The following is a 15,842-nucleotide window of genomic DNA, read 5'->3' as shown; positions in this document are numbered from 1 at the left end:
TGTGGCAGATGGACTTTATGTGGAATTTAAGAAAGTGTTTGAATAAGGTGATTAACTAACCGGAGGCTCACAGAATTGGATGGTCAGAGTCAGCTTGGAGTAAAAGTTGGTTTAAGATCAGAAACCAGATGTGCTTTCTGGCTATGTTTTGGAATGCAGGATGGCTTTCTCTAAGGATCAGTGTTGTGATCGCCCTTTCTGTCAGACCTACAAATGAGTTCGGTGTTGAAATACAGAATAAAATGTTAAAATTTGCTGATAATTCCCAAGTGTATCAAACTGTGCGGTTGGTGTGAATTGTCTGCAACAAGGCATGGAGAACTGAACAGGGCCCCATGGAATCACCAACCAAGGATGGGAGGGATAACACAGGCCTTCATCATCCAATTCAGAAGGGTTGCAGGGACGGGGAGGGATCTTTGAGGAGTTGGGGATGTGTTGAGATAGTTAAGCAGAGCAAATTAGATCCCAGGTTTTTTAAACAAAGGTTTTGGGAAGGCCTGGCCATAACTAGAGCACTGTGCTCAATTCCCTCCATAAAGATGGGAAGAGTCATGTAGAAGGTGCTGATGGGATTGACCAGAATGGCGACAAGCCCGGGGATGTTAGTGATAAGTCTGGAGAAAAGGAGGTCATTCTCCTTTGAGCGACGAAGATGAAGATGTACAGGATTATGCTATCGTCAGGCACAGCCAGTGGACAAATAAACAATAATCTCAATAATGCCGAGTGGGCAAAGAGAAACTTGGCAAATAGCACAGGGGCCTTGGGGAGGGTACAGGGAGGTCACCAAGCTATGATTTCAGGTTAAGGTTTATGGGAAGGGGTGCAGATGAGGAGACACATAGTTTAGGGTGGGGAGTGGATCCAAGATCCTGAATAATTTGAAACAGTAATTGGATGGGCACCAGATAAAAATCAAAACACGGGGGACAGAATGGGGGAGGGGTAACTATCAATTTCTTTATGCAGGCCTAGCAGGACATGATGGGTCAAATGGCCCACGTTAGTGTTTTAATGACTGTATTGCCCTTTGTACTCAGTATAACTCCCCATATCCCACTGGTTCAATCAAAATGTCAAGGGCTGTCCCTCTCCCCTCCCCTCTGGAATTCAGCTCCTTTGTCCAGGTTTGACCCAAGGCTGGAATGAGGCCAGGAGCTGAGTGGCCCTGGGGGAACCCAAACTGGGTGTCACTGAGCAGATGCTGTTGGATAGCCCCGCTGATGACACCTTCCATCACTGTACCGATGAGCGAGAGATCCCTGATGGGACAATAATTGGCAGGGTTGGATTTGCTCTCTATCAGATATATATTTGCCAGATTCCATTACAACCACAACTTGGCAGTTCCCTGATTAAGTCCAACATTTGGTCTAATATACAACCATTGGCTCAAATACATCTCCTCCCCAGGGCCTGGAGATTAGACAACAGGAAGCTGAGAATTCGATACTACAGATTGGACACTATCAGTGAGCGGCCCCTTGTCTGCCTGGGAATTTCATTGCTGTGCTCCATTATCACGTGAGAACGAAATCCCAAAACACAGTCGCAGCACACCAAAGGCCAGAGACAACATTTCCTGAACTCTCACTGAGGAGCGTAACATGTAAAGAGCAGCGAGTGAACGAGGGGCCAGTGGGTGGGCGGTGTTTGTAAAGCAGTCTCCTCATGGAGAGGGAGCAATTCAGGCAGTACCCTCTACACTGTCCCCATCAAACACTCCCAGGGACATGGACAGCATGGGGTTAGATATAGAGTAAGACTGTCTCTACACTGTCCCCCATCAAACACTCCCAGGACAGGGACAGGACAGGGTTAGATACAGAGTAAAGCTCTCTCTACATTGTCCCCATCAAACACTCCCAAGACAGGGACAGAAGAAGGTAGATATACTCAGAGTGACTCTGTCTATTTTGCCAGATTGTTCACCCACATTTTCCAGACTCTTGCAGGGAGATTTGCCTTGAGGTAGTGCCATGGGAATGAGTGGGAGTAGGTTTGGAACCACAGCCAGAGTATTTGATGATATTGTCAGCCAGACTGTGCTGACCAGTCATAGCTGCGAGTTGTGCTGGCACAGGAAGCTACTTACCTAGAGTCGGTATATTTGGTTAAAGTTGCTAAGCTGCTGGTGTACATGTGCCCTCCAACATCGATGTGAACAGGAGCATTGGACTTGGTGAGCTGTGCTGGCAATGGGATGCCTTGAGATGCCACAGGAGACACAGGGGAGCGGGTCAGAGAGAGCCGTGACATTGTTCTACCGTCCTGAAACAAAAGTCAGCTCTAATTATCTTAAAAGACATGACAAGAAATTAAATACAAGCTAAGGTAGGCCATTTGGCCCATCAAGCCTACTCCACCATTCAATGCAATCACAAATTGATCAGGGGCTTTGACTCCACTCCCCACCCTCTCCCCATATCCCTCTATTCCACAAGATCCTGATTTTCAATAGATTCAGCAACAGAACATCCCGAACACTCTGGGGAATTCCACATATTCCATACCCTCGAAGGGGAGACAGTTCTCCTCATCTCTGTCCTAAACAATCACTCCTTTATCCTGGGACTGTGCCCATGTTCTTGATTCCATGAAGAGCAGAAACAACCTCTCAACATCTGCCCCTCGGAATATCCGATGTTTCACCGAGATCACTCCTCATTCTTCGAAACACCAGAGAACATTGCGTTTCTGAACATGGATCTCTCTCTCTCTCTCTACCCCTCCACCACCCCAGCGATGAATCAAATGGACCCTCACTGTACCATCTCCACCGGGAGTATATCCTGCCGTAACTATGGAGAACAGGCCACTCACTGTGGTCTCAGAAAAACCTCGTGTCATTCTAACACAACTTTCTTATTCTCACTCTCTCAAACTTACAAAACGTTAAACACGCCTGCCGTACAGTACAGCAATATTGGGCTGAATGGCTTTCTTCTGCACTGTACCAAGTCTGTGATCCTGCTGGAAGCTGAGTTTAGGGACCTCACGTATTTCCTCTGAAATTAAAAACAAAGAATTTTAGTTTGCAGTTGGTTTTGCTGTCTCAGGGAGCGATGTTAGCTGAGGAATAATAAAATCACATCATAAACATGAATTTCACTGGACAGAAACCAATTGTAGCTGTGCCCACCTGAGTTGAGAGTTTGTGGGAACGTTTTGCTGTGGTTTAGATTTGTGAGCATATTGCTGGGATAAAGGGCACAGTGAGAAATAACAGGCAGAGAGTTTACCGCTTTGGCATCTGCTCTCTGGCACACCCACGCACAGGCGGACCGCCTCCTCCGGAATCTTTTGTCCCATCTGGATCCTCGCCATGAGACAACAGCAGAGTTTGTATTTAAATTTATTAGAAAATAACTACCCCAAAGTCTTCCCTAAAAGAGTTGCAAAAGCTCTTAAAATACACCACCCCAAATTGCCCTTGAACTGGGTGCCTTGCTCAGCCAGCGGGACATTCAGAGTCAGCCATATTTTCTGTGGGTCTTAAAAAGTACAACAAACATGCTGGGAAATCATCAAGGCACTAAGAGCAACTGCTTAACAAACAAAACACAGACTATAAACACCATCCCTAACAATGGTGCAGTGGTACTGTCACTGGGCTAGGAAGCCAGAGGCCCAGGAGAAATGAATTTAAATCCCATCATAACCACCAGGACTTAAATTCAATGAAAAAAAAGAAACTACCATTGATTGTTGGAAAACTCCATCAGGTTCATTAATGTCCTTCAGGGAAGGAAACTGCCATCCCTTCTCTGGTCTGGCCTACATGTGACTCCAGACCCACAGCAACAGGATTGACTCTTACCTGCCCTCTGAATGATGAACAAAAGACTCCCAGTTCAAGGGCAATTAGATTAGATTAGATTCCCTACAGTATGGAAACAGGCCCTTCAGCCCAACAAGTCCACACCGACCCTCCGAAGAGCAACCCACCCACACCCATTTCCCTCTGACTAATAGTCCTAACACTATGGGCAATTTAGCCAATTCACCTGACGTGCAATCTTGGGAGGAAACCGAAGCACCCAGAGGAAACCCACGCAGACACGGGGAGAATGTGCAAACTCCACACAAACAGACGCCCGAGACTGGAATTGAACCTGGGACCGTGAGGCTGCAGTGCTAACCACTAAGCCACCGTGCCACCTTGTTGCTAGGGATGGCCTAGCCAGTGACAGCCACATCTCATAAAAGGATAAGGAAAAATCATTGCTGACAGTTTTACTTCCTTGTCTCGCCCCCAGGTTTGTCAGTCCCTGTGAATACAGAACAGTGAAGACAGTGCAGTGGAGGACAGCTGCTCTAACGGAGCCAGGCAAGTGACCAATCAGAAGGAGCTTTATGTTGGATTTTGTCCTATCCCCAGCTGCAATGCCCAGTCTACCTCAAAAACATTAACTCTGATTTCCCTCCAGATTTTGCCGGACCTGCTGAGCTTTTCCAGCAATTTCTGGTTTTGTTTCCGACTTACAGCAGCTGCAGTTTCTAATTTTTTCCTCCTTACTTTTGTTCATTTCCCTTCTCCACAAGACTGTAAGATTTGCAGATAAATAAAAACATTCTGACTATCAGCATTATTTTGTTAATTGTTAGATTATCACAGGCCATTCAGCCCACGATGTGCATACTGTCTCTCTGTAGGATCACCGTTACTGGTCCCAGCGGCACCCCACTCTTGCCTTTAGCCCCTGACCCTGCAGTTTCTCTCTCTTGGTGAATGTCCCGTTTTCATTTCAGAAGGCTGCAGCATTCCATCAGGCCCGTGCACGTTGGGGGCCCTAAGCAATCACTGAGCGAGTATAGTTCTCCTCATTATTTCATTGCCTGGCAGGGATTTGTATCTGTGGAGGTGTTCCCCTGTCAATGAACACTGCATTGTATCAGACGCCTGCTACAGCACCACTCACTACACTCACCCCTTTCACCAATCGAAAGAGAGTTATTTCTTTTCTACCCTGATGATTTCAAATAAAATGTAATAAATATTCTGGACAGAGAGTAACACACACTCTTACCCTGCCTTACCGTCTCACAACCTGCTCAGTTCTCTGACCATTCCAACCGAAATAAAGACAAAAAACAAAACAAAGCCAGGGGATAGAGTTTTGACCCAAACATTACACGTTGTAAAAGCCACAGGAAATGCACCTTGCGTTTACATGCCTAAATCTCACGCAACCAATCGGGTTTTTAATTCCATGTACTCACATCACCTTCCTAAAACAGTCTGACCCTGACTTCACCAGAACCGAGTCAAGGGAGATTTCACACTAACAGTTGCTAATGCCACCCTATAGATGTCACAGTTTGTTACTGATACAAAATGCTTGGGAGCTGTAGTGTGAACCTGTCAGCTCCATTACAGCATAGGTATTGTGCTAACTCCATCACCAAACAACAATTAAACTCTAAGTGACCTCAACCAGTTCCTCACCAACTGTTTGATTTCATGATCTGAAGCGAGTCAATTCCATCTTTGCAGAAAAATATATTGCGCACATCAGACTGGTAACATTCACCTTGAAAAGACAATCGCACAGGGCCAGCAGGGTTGTTGCCAACCCTGTTCATTCTACCATCTCTAGCTCCATCTCTCCTTTCCCCTCACTCTCCCCTTCCTTGTGTTCAGCATGAAGACCACTCTTTCCTAGTTTCTAACAGTTCTGAAGAAGGGTCACTGGACTCGAAACTTTGCTTTCTATCCACAGACGCTGACAAGCCTGCTGAGTTTCTCCAGCAATTTCTGTTTCATCTTGGTACTGTTCCACCTGAGAGGAACAATGGTGCTATTGATAAAGACACTGCCTGCTCCAGTGTTCACTGAATTAAGTTAAACACACCCACCCCAACCTTGCATGAGTTATAATAACTGGCTCAGTCCCAGATTCAATGCACAATCCGTCGCAAGTTTAACTGGTCTGTATAATCAGCAGTTTCAGCAGGCTCCTGTTCTGTGCAGCTATCAGGATCTGTCCTGGGGGTTATTAAGGGCACACTGAAAAGCCAGGCAGAAGCATCACAGAATCAGTGAAAAATACACTTTGTCCCTTTAACTTTTATTGTGCACTCTGAGTTATGATAAAAATATTAGGGACGGAAAATTTAGCTTCAACAGAAACTGCAAATCCAAAATAAAACCATAAGTTGCTGGAGAAACTCAGCAAGTCTGGCAGCATCTATGGAGATAGAAGTAGAGTTAACGTTTTTGGTTGTTCAACAGTCAGTCAAACGTCACTGCAGTGACCAGCAAATAGATTTGTTCACATTACACTCCGTGTGGGAAAGGACAAACTGACAGAAACATAGGGATACTGCAGTTGGAGTGACAGATCATGTGTTGAATCCTTCAGGGATACCACCAGTAAGCGTTAGTGACTGACGTCACTCATTTTTCTCTTTTATCTAGTTACCAGTGGGATGGGGGAAGAGGGAGCTTACCAAAGCCTGGGATTTCAAGGTGGACTCAGATAAGGATGGCAGACGTTAAGCAGCCTTGGGGAAGTGAAGGGTTAATTAGGTCTTTGGACCTCAACCAAACAAGTCCAAAGTGACAAACCCATCCTTATCAGCTCTGATTGTGAAGTGAAGTTCAGCGATAGGCTCTGAGACACAGGTATCTGTCTGAGCACTGGGAAAACAGACAGAGGCTGACATAGCTGTCATTGTGGCTTAGAGAATCCAGCTGCTTCACTGTAAACCACCTCCGAGAGCAAAGAATTGCTTCTTCAAATTACAGTCAAAAAATGCCAGTGATTGTCAAATCAACAACGCCAAACCCTCTAATGAATGGTGACAAATACCAAATTCCTTAAGCTGATTACATTAACTGGCAAAGGTATGTCAAAGGTGGGACTATTATAAATTGGACAGTCTACATCTGGGCTAGACTGGAACCAACATCCTTGGAGATGCTTTTGCTAACGCTGTTGGGGAGGGTATAAACTAATGTGGCAGGGAGATGGGATCCAAATGAGGAAGTTGGTGGACTATAAGGAGGTAATGACTAAAGCCTGTAAAGAACTAGATAATGAAGTCAGTGTGACTAAGGGGAAGAGTAGGCAAGGAGTAGATGATGAACACAGAGGGACTGGTGGTCTGAGGTGCATTTGTTTTAATGCGAGCAACGTAGTAGGTAAGGCAGATAAACTTAAGGCTTGGATTAGTACCCGGGAGTATGATGTTATTGCTATTACTGAGACTTGGTTGAGGGAAGGGCATGATCGGTAACTAAATATCCCGGGATATCGATGCCTCAGGCGGGATAGAGAGGGAGGTAAAAGGGGTGGAGGAGTTGCACTACGGTTCAGTGAGGGTATCACAGCTGTGCTGAAGGAGGGCATTATGGAGGACTCAAGCAGTGAGGCAATACGGGCAGGGCTCAGAAATAGGAAGAGAGCGGTAACAATGTTGGGGCTGTACCACAGACCTCCCAACAGCAAACAAGGGTTAAGGAAAATCCCAAAGCCTTTTATTCATATATAAGGACCAAGAGAGTAACTAGAGAAAGGGTTGGCCCACTCAAGGACAAAGGAGGAAAGATATACATGGAGTCAGAGAAAATGGGTGAGACTCTTAATGAATACTTTGCATCGGTATTCACCGAGGAGAGGGACATGACAGATGTTGACTTTAGGGATAGATGTTTGATTACTCTAGGTCAAGTCAGCATGGTGGGGGGGGGGGGAGATATTGTGTTTTCTAAAAGGTAATAAGGTGGACAAGTCCCCCAGGACTAGATGGGATCTATTCCAGGTTACTGAGGGAAGCAAGAGAGGAAATAACTGGGGCTTTAACAGATATCTTTGCAGCATCCTTGAACATGGGTGAGGTCCTGGAGGACTGCAGAATTGCTAATGTAGTCCCCTTGTTTAAGAAAGGTAGCAGGGATAATGTAGCTAATTATAGACCGGTTAGCCTGACGTCAGTGATAGAGAAGCTGCTGGAGAAGATACTGAGGGATAAGATCTATATTCCCATTTGGAAGAAAATGGGCTTATCAGAGATAGACAACATAGTTTTGTGCAGAAAGGTCATGTCTTACCAACTTAACAGAATTCTTCGAGAAAGTGACAAAGTTGATTGATGAGGGAAGAGCTGTAGATGTCATATATATGGACTTCAGTAAGGCGTCTGATAAGGTTCCCCACGGTAGGCTGATGGTGAAAGGAAAGTCGCATGGAATCCACGGTGTACTAGCTTGATGGATAGAGGACTGCCTAGGCAGCAGGAGACAGAGCATTGTGGTGGAGACCTGTGACCAGTGGTGACTCACAGGGATCCGTGCTGGGACCGCTGTTTTGGTGATATACAATAATGATCTGGAGGACGGTATAGGTGGTCTGATTAGCAAGTTTGCAGATGACACCAAGATTGGTGGAGTAGCAGACAGTGAAGGGGACTGTCACAGAATACAGCAAAATATAGAGAGATTGGAGAGTTGGGCAGAGAAATGGCCAGTTCAATCTGGGCAAATGCGAGGTGGTGCATTTTGGAAGATCCCGTTCAAGAGTGAACTATACCGTAAATGGAATAGCCCTGGGGCAAATTGATATACAGAGAGATCGGGGTGTTCAGGTCCATCGTTCCCTGAAGGTAGCAATGCAGGTCAATAGAGTGGTCAAGAAGGCATACAGCATGCTTTCCTTCACTGGACGGGGAATTGAGTACAAGAGTTGGCAGGTCATGTTACAATTATATAAGACTTTGGTTCAGTTACATTTGGAATACTGTGTACAGTTCTGGTCACCACATTACCAAAAGGATGTGGATGCTTTGGAGAGGATGCAGGGGAGGTTCACCAATGATGTTGTCTGGTATGGAGGGTGTTAGCTATGAAGAGAGGTTGAGTAGATTAGGATTATTTTCATTAGAAAGACTGAGGTTGGTGGGGGGACCTGATTGGAGTCTACAAAATCATGAAAGATATAGACAGGGTGGATAGCAAGAAGTTTTCTCCCAGAGTGGGGGACTCAGTTACTAGGGATCATAAGTTCAGAGTGAGAGGGGAAAAGTTTAGGGGAGATGTACGTGGAAAGTTCTTTACGCAGAGGGTGGTGGGTGCCTGGAACATGTTGCCAGTAGAGGTAGTAGAGGTGGGCATGATAGTGTCATTTAAGATGTATCTCGACAGATATGTGAATGGGCAGGGAGTAGAGAGATACAGATCCTGAAAAAATAGGTAACAGGTTTAGATAGAGGATCTGGATTGGTGCAGGTTTGGAGGGCCGAAGGGCCTGTTCCTGCTCTGTAAGGTTCTTTGTTCTTTGTAAATTCAACTCCCCAGGTCTTTCTCAAGTTGGACTCAAGCATCAGTATCTGACTCACCATTCGGATTAATGGAGCTGAACAAACTCTCCAGAATATCAATATCACCCAGTGACAAAGCAGCCTGTATCCACAAACATCCCCTCCACCACCGACGCTCAGTAACAGCAGTGTGTACTGTCTACAAGATACACTGCAGAAATTCACCAAAGATTATCAGACAGCACCTTCCAAACCCATGGCCACTGCCATCAGAAGGACTAGGGCAGCAGATACATTGGGAGCATCACCCCCTGCAAGTTCCCCTCCAAGCCCCTCACCATCCTGACTTGGAAATATATCACCATTTCCTTCATTCTTGCTAAGTCAGAATCCTGGAATTCCCTCCCCACGGGCATTGTGGGTCAACCTACAGCACATGGACTGCAGCGGTTCAAGAAGGCAGCTCACCCCCACCTTCTCAAAGGCAATAGTTTTTATTCATTCAGGGAATGGACAATAAACTCTGGCCCATCCAGTGATGCCCATGTCCCATAAATAAATAAGAAAACATTGCTCCATTTCTCTCTCTCCCTCCTTCTCAATCAAAGGTTTAAAATCCCTGGTCAACATCAGAATCCAATCCCAGACAAAGACATATTACCTGAAGGAAGAAAGCATCAGTGTTCAATGTTGTCTCTAATACAATGACCAATCATTGCCCAGAAACTGATTACACCAAAATAACATTTGTACACAGTGGCATAGAGATCAAAGACAATTGGCTAAGCAAATTTGTGGCAAGTGCTGCTTGACAAGTAACTCTGATAAACACAAGGAGGGAACTGCCCTCATACCACTCTGGGCAGGGTGCAGCCCACTTCTCACATGCTCTTGGAGAATGCTCTGGGTGAAGGGACTGGGGGGGGGGCATTCTAGTGAAGTTTGCCGATGATACGAAGTTAGATGGACAGGCAGGTAGTACTGAGGAAGTGGGGAGGCTGCAGAAGGATCTAGACAGTTTGGGAGAGTGGTCCAGGAAATGGCTGATGGAATTCAATGTGAGCAAATGCGAGGTCTTGCATTTGGCAAAAAGAATAAAAGCATAGACTACTTTCTAAACAGTGAGAAAATTCATAAAGCCAAAGTACAAAGGGATCTGGGAGTGCTAGTCGAGGATTCTCTAAAGGTAAACATGCAGGTTGAATCCGTGATTAAGAAAGCGAATGCAATGTTGTCTCTTATCTCAAGACGGTTGGAATATAAAAGCACCGTTGTGCTACTGAGACTTTATAAAGCTCTGGTTAGGCCCCATTTGGAGTACTGTGTCCAGTTTTGGTCCCCACACCTCAGGAGGGACATACCGGCACTGGAACGTGTCCAGCAGAGATTCACACGGATGATCCCTGGAATGGTTGGTCTAACATACAAGGAACGGCTGAGGATCCTGGGATTGTGTTCATTGGAGTTTAGAAGATTAAGGGGAGACTTAATAGAAACTTACAAGCTAATACATGGCTTGGAAAGGGTGGACGCTAGGAAATTTTTTCCATTAGGCGAGGAGACTAGGACCCGTGGACACAGCCTTAGAATTAGAGGGGGTCAATTCAGAACAGAAATGCAGAGACATTTCTTCAGCCGGAGAGTGGTGGGCCTGTGGAATTCGTTGCCGCAGAGTGCAGTGGAGGCCGGGACGCTAAATATCTTCAAGGCAGAGATCGATAAATTCTTGATGTCACAAGGAATTGAGGGCTACGGGGAGAATGCAGGTAAGTGGAGTTGAAATACCCATCAGCCATGAATGAATGGCGGAGTGGACTTGATGGGCCGAATGGCCTTACTTCCACTCCTATGTCTTATGGTCTAATGACCACTTCGTATCCACCAACAGTCTCGATTCCTAAGGAGGGAGGTGGGCTCCAGGGGCTGGAGCACATCATTTCTCCTTCCAATTCCACCTTAATTTAATCCCCTTGTCCTTTTCCACCCTCCACTATTTGGGCACTGTCCTTGGTGGGTCCCATTGTTAATTGTTCTTGGAATAGATGCAAGTTTGCTTGCTGAACTGGAAGGTTTCATCACCATACTATCTAACATCAGTGAGCCTCTGGTGAAGCACTGGTGTTAGTGACCCACTTTCTATTTTTATGTTTAGGTTTCCTTGGGTTGGTGATGTCATTTCCTGTAGTGAAGTCAGTCCCTGAGGTCATGCCATTTGCTGTTCTTGGAATTGCTGAAATGGGTGGGTAACCTATTGACCAGGAGCACAGCTGACTGGAAGGATTCTCTCTGCCATTTGACTCATTCACCATTTTGCTGCAAGGATGGAGCTGGGTGAATTCAATCACCTGCTCTCATCCTGAACTCCTCTAGCGCCTGTCTGTCCTTCGCTGTGACCACTTTGTCTTGACACTGTTGACCCAGGTGCTGTTGCTGTCGCTGTCTTCTTCAGCTTCCTGCTTCACCCATCTCTCTACACACAGTCAACAAGGGGATTTGAGCTGTTTGTACTGTTCAAACATTCACAGAAACCATCACAATTGGCTTTTGGAATCCTCTTCTTCAAAGCTCTATACCTTGACCAAATCCTCCTTTTATCATCTCAACCTAGAGTTATACAGCACGGAAACAGACCCTTCGGTCCGACCAGTCCATGCTGAACATAATGCCAAACTAAACTAGTCCCATCTACCCGTGCTTGACCTATAACCCCCCAAAACTTTCCTATTGATGAACTTGGCCAAATGTCTTTTAAATGTTGTAACTATACCTGCATCCACCACTTCCTCTGGATATTTATTCCACACACGAGCTACACTGTGTAAAACAATTACTCCATGTGTCTTATTTTTAATCTTTCTCCTCTCACCTTAAAAATATACCCCCTAGTCTTGAAATCTCCCACCCTTGGAAAGAGACACATGCCATTCATCTTATCTATGCCCCTCATGATTTTAAAAATCTCTACAAGGTCACCCCTCAACCTCCTACGTTCCAGTGAAAAATGTCCCAGCCACTCCTTAGAACACAAACTCTCCATTCCCAGCAACAACCTGGTAAATCTCTATTGAACCCTCTCCAATTTAATAATATCCTTCCTATAATACGACGCAGTATTCCAGAAGAGGCCTCCCCAACATCCTGTACAACCTCAATGTAACATCCCAATTCCTATAGTCAAAAGATCTGAGCAAAAGCGCGCTAAATCACTTGTTAATTACCCTATTTACCTGAGATGCAAACTTCAAAGAATTACGTACCTGCATCCTGAGGTCTCTCTACTTGACAACACCATCTTAAGATTAACTGGATAGATTCTGCCTTTGTTTGTTTTACCAAAACACAATACCTTGCATTTAAACAAATTAAATTCCATCTGCCACTTGTTGGCCCAATGGCCCAATTGATCAAGGTCTGTTTGTAATCTTAGATAACCTTCTTCACTGTCCATGATACCATGAGTTTTGGTGTCATCTACAAACTTACTAACCATGCCTCCTATATTCACATCCAAATCATTTATATAGATGACAGACAAAAGTGGACCCAGTACCAATCCCTGTGGAACATCACAAACAAGCCTGCACCACCATCCCGTCTCCTACTGTCAAGTTAATTTTATATCCAAGTGGCAAACTCAATCTGAATCCCATCTGATCTAACTTTACTAATTAGTCGACCATGTGGAACCCTAATCAAGGTCTTCACTAAAGTCCAAGTAAACATCTACCACTCCGCCCTCAATCATCTTCGAAAAGTTCAATGAAGTTTGAGAGACACAATTTCCCTCACACTGTTTGCAATTTTTATTAATGACTTGGATGAGGGGATTGAAGGATGGGTCGGCAAGTTTGCAGACGACACAAAGGTTGGAGGTGTTGTTGACAGTATAGAGGGCTGTTGTAGGCTGCAGTGGGACATTGACAGGATGCAGAGCTGGGCTGAGAGGTGGCAGATGAAGCTCAACCTGGATAAGTGTGAGGTGATGCATTTTGGAAGGTCGAATTTGAAAGCTGAGTAAAGGATTAAGGATAGGATTCTTGGCAGTGTGGAGGAACAGAGGGATCTTGGTGTGCAGGTACATAGACCCCTTAAAATGACCACCCAAGTGGACAGGGTTGTTAAGAAAGCATATGGTGTTTTGGCTTTCATTAACAGGGGGATTGAGTTTAAGTGTCATGAGATCTGGTTGCAGCTCTATAAACCTTTGGTTAGACCGCACTTGGAATACTGCGTCCAGTTCTGGTCGCCCTATTATAGGAAAGATGTGGATGCTTTGGAGAGGGTTCAGAGGAGGTTTACCAGGATGCTGCCTGGACTGGAGGGCTTATCTTATGAAGAGAGGTTGACTGAGCTCGGACTTTTCTCATTGGAGAAAAGGAGGAGGAGAGGGGACCTAATTGAGGTATACAAGATAATGAGAGGCATAGATAGAGTCGATAGCCAGAGACTATTTCCCAGGGCAGAAATGGCTAACACGAGGGGTTATAGTTTTAAGCTGGTTGGAAGAAAGTATAGAGGGAATGTCAGAGGTGGGTTCTTTACACAGAGAGTTGTGAGAGCATGGAATGCGCTGCCAGCAGCAGTTGTGGAAGCGAGGTCATTGGGGACACTGCTGGACACGCATATGGTCACAGAAATTTGAGGGTTCATACATGAGGATCAGTGGTCGGCACAACATCGTGGGCTGAAGGGCCTGTTCTGTGCTGCACTGTTCTATGTTCTAAAACTATGCCAACTATCCCTGATCAGTCCTTGACTCTTCAAATGTATAAAAATCCTATCTTTCAGAATCCCCTCCAACAACTTACCCACCACCAATGTCAGACTCACAGGTCTATAATTCCCAGGCTTCTCCTTTACATCCTTTCTTAAACAAAGGCACAACATTAGCCACTCTCCAGTCATCTGACACTTCACTTGTCATGAGAGATGACACATATATTTCTAAAGGAGGCCCTGCAATTTCCTCCCTAACTTCTCACAATGTCCTGGGATACACTAGATCAGGTTGCAGGGATTTATCAATCTTTACGTTTTCTAAGACTTCCAGCACTTCCTCTTCTGTAATATGAACAGTTTTCAAAACATCAATATTTATTAGTGAGTTTTGAGAAGATTTGTAGCTCAGTTTGAGGTTCTGGATATAGGTTTGCTCCTGGAGCTGGAAGGTTCGTTTTCAGATGTTTCGTCACCATACTGGGTAACATCATCAGTGAGCCTCCGGTGAAGCCCTGGTGGTATAGTCCACTTTCTATTTACGTATTTGGGTTTCCTTGGGTTGGTGATGAAAATTCCTGTGGTGACATCATTCCCTATGGTGATGTCATTTTCAGTCCTTTTTCTCATGGGGTGGTACATGGAATCCAAGTACATGTGTTTGTTGATAGAGTTCCAGTTGGAATGCCATGCTCCTAGGAATTCTTGTGTGTGTCTCTGTTTGGCTTGTCCTAGGATGGATGTGCTGTCCCAGTCGAAGTGGTGTCCTTCCTTATCTGTATGTAAGGATACTAGTGAGAGTGGGTCACGCCCTTTTGTATGTCTCACATATGGATCAAATATTGAACTACAGAAGCAATCACCCAAACATCCACAAACGAAACTGCATTAGAATATTTTTCCAATGAGCCACCACACACTGCAGCGCAGAGGAATTACACAGAGCAGAGGAAAATTACCTTTACAGTTTATTAAAAAAAGAATGGGTACCCAATGGACACAGTCTGCAGATTTCTCAGCAACAAACCCAAACAAGCAGACAAAACGTGCCCAGAAACCCTAGCCACTCTCTCCTACATCAAAGACATCTCGGAAATGACTGTCAGACTACTCAGACCCCTTGGCATCACGGTAGCCCACAAACCCGCCAACACACTAAACCAGCAGCTAATGAACTTGATAGACCATGAGCAAAACTAACGTCATTTACAAAATACTGTGCAAGGACTGTAACAAACACTACATTGGACAATCAGGCAGAAAACTGGCCACCAGGATACATGAACATCAACTAGCCACAAAACGACATGACCCTCTCTCACTAGAATCCTCACATATGGATGGGCAAGGACACTACTTCAACTGGGACAACACATCCATCCTAGGACAAGCCAAACAGAGACACTCAAGAATTCCTAGAAGCGTGGCATTCCAACCGGAAATCTATCAACAAACACATTGACTTGGATCCCATTTACCACCCCCTGAGAAAAGGAACAGGGAACGTCTGAAAACAAAACTTCCAGCTCACAGAGTAAACCTACATCCAGATCAATATTTATTTCTCTGCATTCTCTACCCTCCATTTCTTTCTCCACACTAAAAGCTGACATGAAATATCTCTGGAGGAACAACAGAAAGATGACTTCCTTGATTTTTAACAAGCCCTTTTCTCCCTAGTTACCCTCTTGCTCTCCATGTACTTGTAGAATCTGTTGGATTATCCTTACCCTTATCTGCCAAGGCCATCCCATAGTCCCACTTTGCCTTCTTGGCCTCCCTACGGAGGAGATCCTACTCTCTTTAAACTGTTCATTTGGACCCACTTGTTTATATCCAACATACAATTTTAAAATTATTTT

The 15,842-nt window shown here is 45.1% G+C and overlaps 1 protein-coding gene across 1 annotated transcript in view; it reads right to left on the bottom strand.

Moving 5' to 3' along the window:
- LOC132823622 (BTB/POZ domain-containing protein kctd15-like) overlaps positions 1-15,842 on the bottom strand; it is a 56,770-nt gene that overhangs the window by 16,932 nt on the left and 23,996 nt on the right. Inside the window, exons 2-3 of the mRNA XM_060837550.1 lie at positions 2,893-3,011; positions 2,099-2,274 (exon numbers count right to left, since the gene is read on the bottom strand). Of these exons, the coding sequence (XP_060693533.1) occupies positions 2,099-2,262 (164 nt within the window). The 5' untranslated portion in view covers positions 2,263-2,274; positions 2,893-3,011. The remainder of the gene's footprint in view (positions 1-2,098; positions 2,275-2,892; positions 3,012-15,842) is intronic.

The sequence above is a fragment of the Hemiscyllium ocellatum genome, chromosome 17 (genome assembly GCF_020745735.1).
Source record: "Hemiscyllium ocellatum isolate sHemOce1 chromosome 17, sHemOce1.pat.X.cur, whole genome shotgun sequence".
NCBI lineage: Eukaryota > Metazoa > Chordata > Chondrichthyes > Orectolobiformes > Hemiscylliidae > Hemiscyllium > Hemiscyllium ocellatum.
The sequence above is the reverse complement of the archived record's forward strand: the minus strand, read 5'-3'. Positions and strand labels throughout refer to the sequence as shown.